Here is a 14,731-nt window from a genome sequence, read left to right as displayed (position 1 = left end):
TGAGTGATAATGTGTGAACAGCTGCTCCATGTGTAAAATGTTCATGTAAAATTGAAAATTTAAATTTCAGTAAATATTTGCATTTGGCACATAGAAAACTGATTCATGATTCCAAGTTGTTGAGAGCATTAAACTGGGGAAAAATAGGACAAAAAATGTAAAAGGAAATTCAGAAACGATAAAAAATGTGTGAGTAATAACGATTAATTTTTTTGTTCATTTGAGTTAATTATGACAGTTGCATTTCTAATTAGATTAAGTATTTTAATCGTTTGACAGCTCTAGTTTTTATATATCAAAAGTGGTACAGTATTTTATTCTCTTGTCTCTATGTTTCTTTTAGGGATTCTAATGGGAGGATTTATTAAGATCATTGAGTTCCAAGAATTGGCCAACTGGAAGGTACGGTTTGACTCATGTTTGTTGTTTCTTGTACAATACCAATTCCAATGATGTTGGGACGTTGTGTTAAACATAAATAAAAATGCAATGCAATACAATGATTTGCAAATCATGTTAAACCTGTGTTTAATTGAATACACCCCAAAGACAAGATATTTTAATGTTCGATCTGGTAAACATCATTGTTTTTAGCAAATGATCATTAATTTAGAATTTTATGGCTTAAACGGGTTCCAAAAAAGCTCGCACAGAGTTATATTTTCCATTGTGTTACCTCGCCTTTTCCGTTCAACCAACGTTTGGGAACTGAGGACAGTAATTGGTGAAGCTTTGTAGGTGGAATTCTTTGCTATTCTTGCTTGATGTACAGCTTCAGCTGTTCAACATTCTGGGGTCTCTTTTATCGTATTTTAAGCTTCCGAATGCGCCACACATTTTCATTGTGAGGCATGTCTGGACTGCAGGGCGGCCAGTCTAGATACCTGCACACTTTCTATGAAGCCTCGCTATTGTAACACGTGCAGAATGTGGTTTGGATATGTCTTGCTGAAATAAGCATGGGCATCCATGAAAAAAAGATGTTGCTTGGACGGTAGCATATATTTTTCCAAAACCTGTAAGTACATTTCAGCATTAATGGTGCACTCACAGATGTGTCACTCACCCATGCCATTGGCACAAACAAAGCCCCATACCATCACAGATGCTTGCTTTTGAATTTTGCGTCTATGACAGTTGTTAGTTATGTTAATTCTTTTCCTCTTTGGCCTGGAGGACATGACATCTACAATTTCAAATGTGGACTCGTCAGACCACAGACCACTTTTCCGCTTTGCAGCAGTTCATCTGAGATGAGAAGCCAGCGACATTGCTGGGAGTTATTGATAAATGCCTTTTGTTTTTCATCATAGAATTTGAAGTTGCACTTAACGGATGTAGCGTTGAACTGTATTTACTGACATTGGTTGTCTGAAGTGTTTTTTTTTAACCCATGTGATGATATCCTTTACACATTCTTCATTTCATTTCGACTTTTCCCATCAGTGGTCGCCACATCGAATCAGTTGCCTCCATCTAACCCTGTTTTGTGGATCTACTTCTCTCACATCAGCTCCCTTCATGTCCTCTTTGACTACATCCATAAACCTCCTCTTTGGTCCTTCACCTCGGCCTCCTGCCTGGTAGTTCGAGCCTCAGCATTCTTTGACCAATCTATTCACGCTCTCTCCTTTGGACATGTCCAAACCATCTCAGTCTGGCCTCCCTGACTTTCTCTCCAAAATCTATCCTTGACACATGAATGTTTGTATTTGTTGCAGTGCTGTTTTGCGGTATCGAAGGTTACGGGCATTCAACGATGGATTTTTGGTCTTGCCGCTTACGTCCAGTGATTTCTCCCGATGCTCTGAACCTTTTGATGATATTTTCGACTGCAGATGATGAAATCCCTAAATTCCTTGCAATTGTACATTGGGGAACAGTTTGGCCCTTTTTTCACGCAGTTGCCCACAAAGAGGTGATCCTCTCCCCATCTGTTTTCCTTTTCTACACAATCATGGCACCCACCTGTTTCCCAGTTAGCCTGTTCACTTGTGAGATGTTTCAAAGGATGTTTGGTGCGCATTCCTCAACTTTCTTTGTCTTTTTTTTCACCACCTGTCTCAATATTATGGAAACGTGTCGCAGTCATCAAATTTTAAGTTCGTGATTATTTGCTAAAACACAATTTCCCAGATTAATTGTAATTGGGTTAGAATTTGTGTTTCTGCGTGCAGTGGCATGTTGCACCCCCATTTTTTTTCTGTCCATTTCTCTTCTGCCCTTGTTAGTGTTTGTCATGAAGCATAGATTTCTACCCCATAACTGCTCACGCCTGTTTGTTGCTCACTCATTCTCTCTTAGAGCCTTGCCTGTACCACCTGTTGTCTTTCTTGTGGAACTTGGAGCCTTTAATTAACATTCCTCATTCTCTACCATCGAGTGAAGAATGAATGAATGAATGAATGAATGAATGAATGAAGAGGAGAGAGAGAAATACGGAGAAAAGAGGGAAGGGAGGGGACAGGTTATGTCAATGTTTTGTACACACAGGGAGCCATTGTATGTCGTCCCCCCTCCCGTCCCCCTTTGGGCCGCTTCGGGTTCAGTGTAGTCATTGACCCCAGTAACGTGAGCCCTTGGTGCTCTTTATCTCCTCAGAAAGTGTGTTCAGAACCTCCCAAAAATATTACCTCGTAAACAAAATGGAATTTATTTTGGTACATGAGCTAACATTACAACAATGTGCATCTTTGTGGCAGCGTTGTTCCCCTTTAAGCATCTGAACATTTAACAACAAAGCACATAGACAATGTAATAGTCACACGATGTATTCTATATCCTCTACAAAGAACGATTAATATTATTGCTGTCCTCAAAAATCTAGAGAGGAGCTGTGTCGATGGTACAGTACTCTTTATCCGTATGGAGGGATTGGTATTGATAAGATTTTATTCATACTACAATTCTTTACAATACTTAATCGATCTGGTCCCTTATTTCTTTTTTTTTTTTGTTTAGGGAAAATATATCAAACTTGCAGCCTTTTTTTAAAGAAATGTGTTGTCTTGCAACTATCTTTGTGCAGTAGGGGAGGGACACCCTGAACCGGTTGCCAACCACTCGCAGGGCACACACAGACAAACAACCATCCACACTCACACCTAGGGGCAATTTCGAGTGTTCCATTATGCATGTTTTTGGAATGTGGGAGGAAACCGGAGTACCCAAAGAAAACCCACGCAGGCACGGGGAGAACATGCAAATTCCACACAAGAAGGCCAGAGCCAGGATCCAACCTTACACCTCTGCATTTTGAGGCTGACGTGCTAACCAGTCAACCACTGTGCCACCTGTCATGTAACTATGACATGAATGTAAATAAATAACCCCCCCAAAAAGAACAAATCATTCTTATACTCTCAGACATTTTTTCAACAATTGTTTACTGTAAAACAGGGGTGCCCATTAGGTCGATCCTGATCTACCGGTAGGTAGATCTAAGACAGGTCCGATGTAGATCCGAGGAGTGTCGAGGAGAAAAAAAAACAAACAACCATTTGTGTGTCTTAGTACATGTTAGTAATATATATTTTTGTGTTAATGTACACTGCACCCTAATCATCTTATCAGTCTCATTTTCACCAAGAAAATATTTTAAAAAATAAAATAAAGTAGGTAAATCTTGAATTTACGGTGGCGCGTGATTTCGTCACCGGGTGTTGTTAGCTCTCAGCAGTCTGCAATTGCAGCTTGTGAACAGAACTGTTGTGCTCTATCTTTTCTATGATTATTCTCATTCAGAGTTTGCTTCGTGTACAATTCACAGAAGGCATGGGCAAAGAATAGGAATCTAGGAGGGCCCAGGGAAGCACTTTAAAATGGTACGTGTGAGCTACGATAGTTAACAGGCTGCAAAAGTGCGTCGCATGCCTCATTTTCCAGGCTGTTTCTCATCATGGTGTGCGTGTGTGTGTGCGTGCGCACGTGCCGGTAAGGGTTGAGGTTGAGGTTAGTTGATCGAAAAGTAGATCTTTGATCCAAAAAGGTTTGGCACCCCTGGTGTAAAAGAACTCACTTGTGTTGAGCAATCAGGCTGGAACATGCTGTTGGGCTGCAGAAAGCGCTTCTGCAGTTTGTTTGTGCTTCCTCCGCTGACAATTTAATGACTGATTTAAGTGCATTAGGCAAGGACGTTGCAATGTCATCCTTTCGTCCTTCTCTTGTTTTCAGGCATAACTACGCACACCAAAAATAACCATACCTTTACCTTAGGACAGGGAGTCTTCAGTTTACAAACAAGTACCAATCCGATGACTGTGACCTAACCCCAATTTCCTCCTAAGTCAGATTTCACCGTTAAATTTGAAATTTACGTCAAAGTATTTTGTATAACAAAAAACTAGAACACATTTAAAAAGAGACACTGCACTTACCATTGCTACTGGGTGGATTGAGAAGAAGGAGGGGAGGCTGTAAGAGATATGGCTGAGGATGCTTGTGCAGGTTCTACTGGCCTCTCCACCTTGGTGAAGTACTCGCTGGTAGGAAATCTTCCTCTTTTCCTCCCAGATCTCACCATACACTAATCCATCACTCCACTTGAAATTTTTTGAAATCGTTCATATTGGGATCCTCTGCCTCGAACCGCAACTCGGCCTGGTCTTGAAGTGAAAAGGCCTCAGTTCAGCCTTTGGTTGTGAAATGCCTTTCTTCTGGATCTGCTGTGGATTTGTTGCCCTGCATTATCTGGTTCTCCAATTCAATCAGGTCTTGGGTGGGTGATAGCTCTTCTTGGAAATCCCGAATTTCCGTGATGTTGTCTTTGTCCAACTCCAGGTACAGCCGCCGACTGATTTTGACATCTGTATCGATCACACACTCGGCAGAACTGGGAAAGCTGCTCACAAATTGAGTGTTTTGATTTATGAGCGTTCTCAAGGAACACAAACTCATGTCACGGTATCTCCAAAGTCTTTTAAAATGTTGCCAAGTAGTGAATAGTTTTTTACCGTTATATTTAGCGGAAACAATCTGTTCCTTTCATTCAATTTTTTATTGAATATGTTTTTAATGAGGGCTCAAACAGGCCGCTCCTTTATGCTTCTAGTTATCGGGAGACACTTTCTCGTCTTCTCTCTCTCCCTCTCCATCCCCCTCTCGCTCACACCCTCAGAAAGCATGTTTCCAAAATTGGCCCATTTTCCAAGTCTATCAGGCTTTCAGCATTGCTTCACAAACCAGCAAGGGTGTACAGACCCCCGAGGCAGACGCATCCTGGCATTCAAGGCTTTGGCCTTGCCTTTCACCACCAATCTGATTTTGTTGCCCTTTCCTGCAAACTACCTGCACTTGTGTGCATAGAAGAGAAGAAATATTTTTCCATTCTTTTGGATTCTGAATAAAGTCATTCTGAAAAACTAGAAAGATGCTTAATCTCTGAAAGCTGTCAAAGCACATACATCAAGCTCCGCGAGTGAGTACAATCTCCTGTCTCCTAGTTTAGTGGTCTCTTTGTGATGGGCTCATGGGTTTTCTCTGTGATTATTGTGGTGTGTTTTGACACTCAAAAGGGCACCACAGACTTTTATTTGATTCACTCTCTTCACACCAAGAAATGAGACCAACACAGGCAGAGCGATTAATTGTGGTTTCAGGGCCCTTTTTGCTCATCAAGTGCGGTCACAGTCAAACCTCAGTGGAAACTAAGCAAATACAGTATGTCTCATCTCCATTCATCATTCTGCTCACATCTTTCTGTTGTGGCACAGTCATAAGTATAATCATCATTGAAGTTTTCTTTTAATTGTCTTCTTTTTCAAGTGTATTTTTAGGGCCCAACAAATCAATTGGTTGACTGATTAAATCAGCCGATTTTGTCCCTGCGAACAGGGGCCAAATAGTCGATATTTGCCGATTGTTTTTACCTTTTATGCACCGTATTTTCCACACTACCTGCACACACATCTAAAAGCATTCAATTTTTCTCAAAAGCCGACAGTGCCTGGGAATCTGATGTGCTTTATTTATGGATCAATTTTCTACTTTCTTTGCTGTAGTATTTTAAAATGTTCTGTAAAGCGCTTTGTGTCAGTTTAAATTCATCTCTCCTTTTATATATTTATAATGTTATCTGTGGTTTTATTATTCTTGGTTTGATTGTAGTGTCCCTGAGTGTTTTGAAAGGTGCTTATAAATGAAATGTATTATTATTATGGGCGGCCCGGTAGTCCAGTGGTTAGCACGTCGGCTTCACAGTGCAGAGGTACCGGGTTCGATTCCAGCTCCGGCCTCCCTGTGTGGAGTTTGCATGTTCTCCCCGGGCCTGCGTGGGTTTTCTCCGGGTGCTCCGGTTTCCTCCCACATTCCAAAAAACATGCATGGCAGGCTGATTGGACGCTCTAAATTGTCCCTAGGTGTGAGTGTGAGTGCGGATGGTTGTTCGTTTCTGTGTGCCCTGCGATTGGCTGGCAACCGATTCAGGGTGTCCCCCGCCTACTGCCCGAAGACAGCTGGGATAGGCTCCAGCACCCCCCGCGACCCTCGTGATGATCAAGCGGCTCGGAAGATGAATGAATGAATGAATTATTATTATTATTATTGTTACAGCTGCAGCGGTTGTGAAACAAAGCTCTATAGAAATAAATCTGTATTTTATCACCTTTAGCGTAGCTCCATCTAGGCGATGCATAATGCAACCACAGCCACTATTTTAGCTTCTATTCTATGTGCCCTATAAGGCGTAGAAAAAAAAGTCGTGCGTTTCCGTCAACCCGACCGACTAAGAATTTCTACGTTGAAAATAAACTTCATGGTCGGCATTTTTTCAAACAAGCCTCTACATTTTTGTGTAGAGGGTTTACATCGGTGCACACTCTCGTGATATTCAAGTTGAGCGCGTGCGTCGCTTGCCCTGTCATCTGTCAACAACATTGAAACATGGCGGCGGCCGCGATCTGCGACGACAGTTTAAACCGCGTTTTCTGTGTTACAGTTGCATGCTCGCACCGTAATGTTAAGAAAATAGCATCCATTGATGCATCGAAAAAAATCGAACTATTTGATGAACACCACGGTTTATACCATAGTTTTCATTGATGATCTGGCTGCAGACAGCAGAGTAAAACAAAGCAAAATGAAAGTAAATTTGAATATGTATATAATGGTTATATATTTACAAAAGTTATTCATCATAGCACATGGTGAATGAAAGGTTCATAACAGGTGCGTCGATCATATACAGTATCTCCTCACTAACTTTTTAAACGATTGATATTGATATGAAGGGGTTTTGTTTTTGTGACAGTGTCCCTTCAAGGTTGAAGGTCATCTTTACTGGTATACTCTAAAATGGTTCAATGATTTTGTTGTTTACGATGATACTAGTGCAGCGTGTTATACCGGAGACAAATTCCTTGTGTGTTCTACATACTTGGCCAATAAAGATGATTCTGATTCTGATTCTGATTCTGTCAAATATGATTTATGTATGACATGCAACATAGATGAAATTTCTGCCTCTCAATCCTCAGTGCAAACATGCTGTGCATTAAACACATTGTATAAAAATATATAATAAACACATTCCTGGGGCAGTAAATAAAATTGTGCATATTGTTACAAAAAAATCTATCTAATTAAATACATTTTGACTTACTGTGTGGTGCGCTTAGTCACTCCACAATACTCATTCTTTTGTTTTACTGTTTAACTTGTGCACTCATGCAGAGGCACATGGTTATCAAGCCACTGTGCATGCATGACCTACCATCCTCAGTCTCAGATGTTAATATTCACGTTTGACCTTTCGCTTCCCCTGAAAGGCAGTTCCGGTAGAGCAGCAACTTAGCCGAATTTCTGAACAGGCTCTTTTCGCTTACATCAGAGTGAGGAACTATGCAAAAGAGGCGTCTCTTCCCCCCCCCCCCCCCCCCCCCCACCACCACCACACATTCTCTGTATGCAGACCCTATGATTGACCTCCTTTTAAACAGCTTGTATTTAGACTACTATAGATTTGTGTTGGCATGCTGTTTTGGGGTTTGAGCCCTGAATAATTGACAAAAATCGATGAAAAAGAGAGGCTGTGATTTCAGAGATCTTTTTATATAATTAGTAAAAAACTTCCTTTTGGTTCATTTCCAGCTACAGTGCCCTCCATAATTATTGGCACCCCTGGTTGAGATGTGTTTTTTAGCTTCCAATTATTTTATTTTTTTTCTAAATAATATGGGACCTTAATGGAAAAAAAGAGAAAAATCCAACCTTCAATACAAGTGCATTTATTCAGTGGGGAAAAAATCCCACATAAAGAAATAATTATTTGACATCAAATCACCTGTTCCACAATTATTGGCACCCTTAACAATTCCCAGGAAATAAATATAATTGAAGCATTTCTGTCATTTCTACAGTAGTTTACAAAGTTTACCAGAGTATGTAGGAACATTTAATTAGTAATTCATCACTTCCTGTCTCCCTGGGGTATAAATATGACGTGACACCGAGGCCATTTCTCTTATCCACTCTTAAACATGGGAAAGACAAAGGAACACAGCATACAAGTGAGGCAGATGTGCGTCGACCTTCACAGGTCAGGCAGAGGCTACAAGAAGATTGCCACTCAACTGCAGCTGCCCATATCCACTGTGAGAGGAATAATTAAGAAGTTCAAAACAACTGGAACAGTGGTAAACAAGCCTGGACGAGGAGCCAAGTTTATTTTGCCACCACGCACAGTGAGGAGGATGGTAAGAGAAATCAAAAGATCTCCAAAGCTCACTGTTACAGAATTACAACAAATGGTAGCATCCTGGGGTCACAAAGTCTCCAAATCAACCATCAGGCGCTGTCTACACGCCAACAAGCTGTTTGGGAGGCATGCACGGAGAAAACCTTTCCTCACTCACAATCATAAACGCAAGCGTCTGGAGTTCGCCAAGCGGTATTGGGGCTTCAACTGGGACCGTGTGCTTTGGTCAGATGAGACCAAGATTGAGCTTTTTGGCAACAAACACTCTAAGTGGGTCTGGCGTACCACGAAAGATGCGCATGCTGAAAAGCACCTCATACCCACTGTGAAGTATGGGGGTGGGTCAGTGATGCTGTGGGGCTGTTTCGCTTCCAAAGGCCCTGGGAACCTTGTTAGGGTGCATGGCATCATGAATGCTTTGAAATACCAGGACATTTTAAATCAAAATCTGTTGCCCTCTGCCCGAAAGCTGAAGCTGGGTCGTCACTGGGTCTTTCAGCAAGACAATGACCCTAAACATATGGCCAAATCTACACAGAAATGGTTCACCAGACACAAAATCAAGCTCCTCCCATGGCCATCTCAGTCCCCTGACCTCAACCCCATTGAGAACCTGTGGGGTGAGCTGAAGAGGAGAGTACAGAGGAGAGGACCCAGGTCTCTGGATGATTTAGAGAGATTCTGCAAAGAGGAATGGCTGAAGATCCCTCTTTCTGTCTTTTCCCATCTTGTGAAACATTATAGGAGAAGATTAGGTGCTGTTTTGTTGGCAAAAGGGGGTTGTACAAAATATTAACACCAGGGGTGCTAATAATTGTGACACACATTATTTGATGTCAAATAATTATTTCTTTATGTGGGATTTTTTCCCCACTGAATAAATGCACTTGTATTGAAGGTTGGATTTTTCTCTTTTTTTCCATTAAGGTCCCATATTATTTAGAAAAAAAATAAAATAATTGGAAGCTAAAAAACACATCTCAACCAGGGGTGCCAATACTTATGGAGGGCACTGTATACTGTATTATTTCTTCTTTTTTTCAGTTTTATTTTTTAATTGGGTGGCCGCTTTTTCATATAGGTCTTGAAAAAAGCTGTTACTTATCTGTGGCACGGCATATGAATGGGATCTCCTTTGACCTGCAATGCCAATGCTCGAAACAGTGTTGTTGTTTTGGCTTTTGCATCATTCTGGTAGCGTACGAACAAGTAAGCGATTTAAACATAACCGTGTACGACGTGTACTTTGCTCAGGTATCAAAAACTAGAACTATTCGTCGTGGGTATGCTGTGCCTGGAGCTGATGACTGCAGACTGTGTTCGCCTCCATCTGCTCGTGGGGTCATTGGGGCATAGAAACTCGAACAAGCTGTCAAGACTGCTGCCTATACACAAAGGGAGAGATTGTTGACTAGATGGACTAAATATGGACCGGCCCTCTTCGATCTTTCTGACAGAAAACTGATACAAATGTCCAGTCAGCCACCACCCAGAAATGGATCGTTCCCACTTTTGCTGCTCTAATGCACTTAGTGTATTGAGTCTAACTTGTGCTAGGCGAAATTATGGACATTTCTGCTGAACAGTTTGTTACTCAGCTCCTTCCTCGGCTTCTCTGTTTTTGCATTCACCTCCAAGTGAATGTCATGCATGGGCAGATAACGCATGTGCATCACATCCACTTACCAGTCTACAGTATGTGTGCGTGCGTGTTCATAGTGCATACACGGTAAACTTGTTCATGCAAGAACACATGGTCTGTCGTGCACAGACTGCGTGGCAAGCAGAGAGCAATGCACGGGCAGATGAAGCCCACGCCTGACCTAGACTGGCCCATTTAGCTGAGATGCAACAATGATTTCATTATCGCACCGAAATGATCAGAAAGCTAAGGTCTCAGGCATTGTGTATGTGGATTCTTCTTCGGGGGAGGTTCACATGTCTTTTTATAGCATGTGTGTTTGAGTTTCTCTGTAATTCTGTTTAAATTCATGCGTGAATTTGCTGGCATCGGCTGTGTGCGTGCGTGCGCGCACATGCGTGTGTGCACCAGTCATCCAGAAGCAAACATACTAATACGTCCTGTCAAAGAAAGCCCTTTTTTTCCTTGCCGTTCAGACTCAGCTCTTCTGTTCCTCAAATGACCACGGTCAAGTATTGAAGCCAGCTGATGATTGGTGCCACTAGAAAAAGGAATAAGAAATATTTGTGTTAGATTTAGTATGAACAAGAAGGATGTGTTCATTTCACAAACACAATAGAAAACCTAATGGAATGTCTAACCATTGAAATACACAATAAAAAGGCATCAAATATCATCATAAGTTGCATCTATAGGACACCAGGAACATGTATTGACACATTCAATAAAAAACTAACAGATATGCTCAGTTACTGCAACGATAAGAAAACACGAATAATATGTGGTGACTTTAACATTGACTTATTAAACCCAAATAGACACAAAAAAACAACTGACTTCATAAATATTATGTACAGCAACAGCTTTTTCCCAGTAATCCTGAAACCTAGCAGAATAACAGTTGACACGGCCACATTAATAGATAACATATTTATAAATAAGATTGATCATAAAATGGAAAGTGGACTTCTCATTAATGACATAAGTGACCACCTGCCTGTTTTTGCAGTTTTTCATAATTATTTCGATAGAAAAGCTAAATCAACAACTTGTATAACAGAAATAAGACTAAGAACCCAACGTTCCATCGATGCCTTTAAGCAAGACCTAGAAAAACAAAACTGGACCGAGGTCTACTCAAACGAAGACCCAAATACAGCGTTTGAAGTATTTCAGTCTACCATAATCTTCTTATATGATAAACATTTTCCATTAACTAAAGTTTCCAAAAAGTATAAAGAACCAAGTAAGCCATGGATAACGAAAGGCATAGAAAACGCATGTAAAAAGAAAAACAATTTATATAAATTGTTTTTAAAATTCAGAACTGAAGAAGCAGAAAAAAAATATAAGACCTATAAAAATAAATTAGTAAATATTATAAGAACCAGTAAAAGAGATCATTATCATGCACTATTAGAGCAGAATAAAGGTAACACACAAGAAATATGGAAAATACTTAACGAGGTAATCAGAAATAGTCCTAAAAAAATGGATTATCCAGAGCATTTTATCAAAGGCAAAAATACTATTTTGGAAAAAAACTGCAGAAATAGCAACTGAATTTAATGAGTATTTTGTCAACATCGGCAGTAACCTAGCAAAACAAATTCCTGATCCAACAGACCTGTTTGAAGTGGATAGATACGTAGAAAAAAACTCCTCCACGATGTTCCTTACTGCAGTAAAACAAGAAGAAGTATCAAATATTATAAAAACTTTTAAAAATAAAAAGTCAACTGATTGCTTTAATATTGATATGACAATAATCAAGCAGATTATAGAATATTTAGTGCGACCTTTCACACACATATGGAACCTGTCATTCAAAGCTGGTATCTTTCCATCAAAAATGAAAATTGCTAAAGTTATTCCAATCTATAAAAGTGGAGAAAAACATCTGTTTACAAATTATAGACCAATATCACTACTACCACATTCATTCATTCATTCATCTTCCGAGCCGCTTGATCCTCACTAGGGTCGCGGGGGGTGCTGGAGCCTATCCCAGCTGTCTTCGGGCAGTAGGCGGGGGACACCCTGAATCGGTTGCCAGCCAATCGCAGGGCACACAGAAACAAACAACCATTCGCACGCACACTCACACCTAGGGGACATTTTAGAGTGTTCAATCAGCCTGCCACGCATGTTTTTGGAATGTGGGAGGAAACCGGAGCACCCGGAGAAAACCCACGCAGGCCCGGGGAGAACATGCAAACTCCACACAGGGAGGCCGGAGCTGGAATCGAACCCGGTACCTCTGCACTGTGAAGCCGACGTGCTTACCACTGGGCTACCGGGCCGCCACTACTACCACAATTTTCAAAAATATTAGAAAAACTATTTTCTCGCAGACTTGATAGTTTTATACAAAAGCATGCGCTGTTAAGTGAGAATCAATATGGCTTCAGGGAAAAACGGACCACCTCAATGGCAGTTATGGAGTTTGTGGAAGCAATAGCCACTAATATAGACAACAAAGAATTTACTGTTGGGGTTTTCCTAGATCTAAAAAAAGCTTTTGACACAATAGATCACAGTATATTATTGAAAAAACTAGAAAGATATGGCATTAGAGGTGTAGCTTATAAATGGATAAAAAGTTATCTAGAAAACAGATATCAATCAGTACGTGCAACTCAACAATAACGAATCAACTGAAAATCACTCACGGAGTTCCTCAGGGGTCAGTGCTTGGTCCAAAACTATTCATCTTATATATAAATGATATCTGCAAGGTCTCAAAACAATTTAAATGTGTCCTATTTGCTGATGATACAACTTTCTACTGTTCTGGAATAAATCTGAAACAGCTCCTGACAACCGTAGAAAACGAATTAAACAAATTAAAAAACTGGTTCGACAGAAATAAATTGTCACTTAACCTGAAAAAATCGAAGTCAATTGTTTTTGGCACAAGACCAATCAAACACCAAGCTAAAATTATGGTTAACTCAATTGAAATAGAAAGAGCGTATGAAACCAAGTTTCTCGGATTAGTAATAGACTCAAAACTATGTTGGAAACCACATATCGATAACGTAAAAAGAAAAATAGCCAAGACCGTAGGGATCCTCTACAAAACCAAGGAAGTGCTAAATAAGAGATCCTTGTACACATTATACACTTCATTATTATTACCTTACATGACCTACTGTGTGGAAATATGGGGAAATGCCTGCAAAACAAACACACTCCCTATTCTCAAACTACAAAAAAAAGCAATTCGAATTATTAATAGATCAAAATATACGGAAGCCACAAATCCACTATTTATCAAATTAAATACGATGAAATTTTATGACCTGGTTGACTTTAAAATCGCCCAATTAATGTACAAAGCACACAATAACCTGCTCTGCCAAAACATTCAGAAGTTTTTTGAAATTCGAGAAAGCAACTATGAATTAAGAGGTACCAACTTATTCAAAAAACTCAAAACAAGAACAAACATCAAGCAAAGAAGTGTATCTAGCAAAGGTGTTAATCTGTGGAATAATCTCGAAACGGACCTAAAAATGAGTAAATCGCTTGCTGAGTTCAAAAACAAATTCAAAAAAATAGTACAAACAACCTACACCAATCAGAGTTAAAATGATAAATTCTAAACATTAAATATAATGATAAATCAGAACTAAGTTGATAAATAGAGAAAGGTATTGCAATATCCATTATGAATACAAGAGAAAATTGACACAAGAGTGCCAGGGTGAGGATGTATATAATCCCGATACAAACCAAAAGTTGTGAAAATATCACGGTTAAGGGTAAAGTATGAGCCTTAATGAAGACTTCTTATTACTTTTTCTTTTCTGATTGATATAAAAATGATTTAGTAGATATAAACACATAACGGGGTAGGACTAGATAAGTTTTTTTACTTCATCCTACTCCCTTGAACATAATAACTGTGTTGAATGAAGACTGATTTCTTTCTTTTACTTTTTTATCTACCTTATTTTCTGTCAAATTATTACTGTATATGTTTTATGTTCAATAAACAAACCAAACCAAAACAAACCAAATTTCATTTTCTGTGGGGTGTATTTGCATCAAGTTCCCTGTTTGAATCAAGCGATGTTTGTGGGTGGTATTTAGTAGAGACTATACCCTCGCTACGCAAGCGACATGTGGCACATTCAGGGTACTTTCAAAATGTCAACACACCGTGCCGTTGTGCACATTCATCTTTTTTCTTCGATGAGAATGTTTTAATGATTGAGAGAAGCCAAAATCGAAATCATGGTTTAAATTTCTATTCATCGTCCAGCCCTACCAGCTTATAGTTTCCGAATATCCTAGTCAGCAGTACTGTAGACATTCCCACACGGCGGATGGTTAAATGTTTCATCTTTGATACCACATTTTGGGCATGTTGCAGCACGTAGGCTGGCCCC

General features: G+C 39.9%; 1 protein-coding gene across 1 annotated transcript in view; it reads left to right on the top strand.

Annotated features, from left to right (window-relative positions):
• The window catches only part of slc9a8 (solute carrier family 9 member 8), a 35,848-nt gene that overhangs the window by 11,631 nt on the left and 9,486 nt on the right, over positions 1-14,731 (top strand). The window contains exon 4 of the mRNA XM_052056498.1: positions 344-402. Within this exon, the coding sequence (XP_051912458.1) occupies positions 344-402 (59 nt within the window). The remainder of the gene's footprint in view (positions 1-343; positions 403-14,731) is intronic.

Source organism: Hippocampus zosterae, chromosome 2 (assembly GCF_025434085.1).
Source record: "Hippocampus zosterae strain Florida chromosome 2, ASM2543408v3, whole genome shotgun sequence".
NCBI lineage: Eukaryota > Metazoa > Chordata > Actinopteri > Syngnathiformes > Syngnathidae > Hippocampus > Hippocampus zosterae.
The sequence above is the reverse complement of the archived record's forward strand: the minus strand, read 5'-3'. Positions and strand labels throughout refer to the sequence as shown.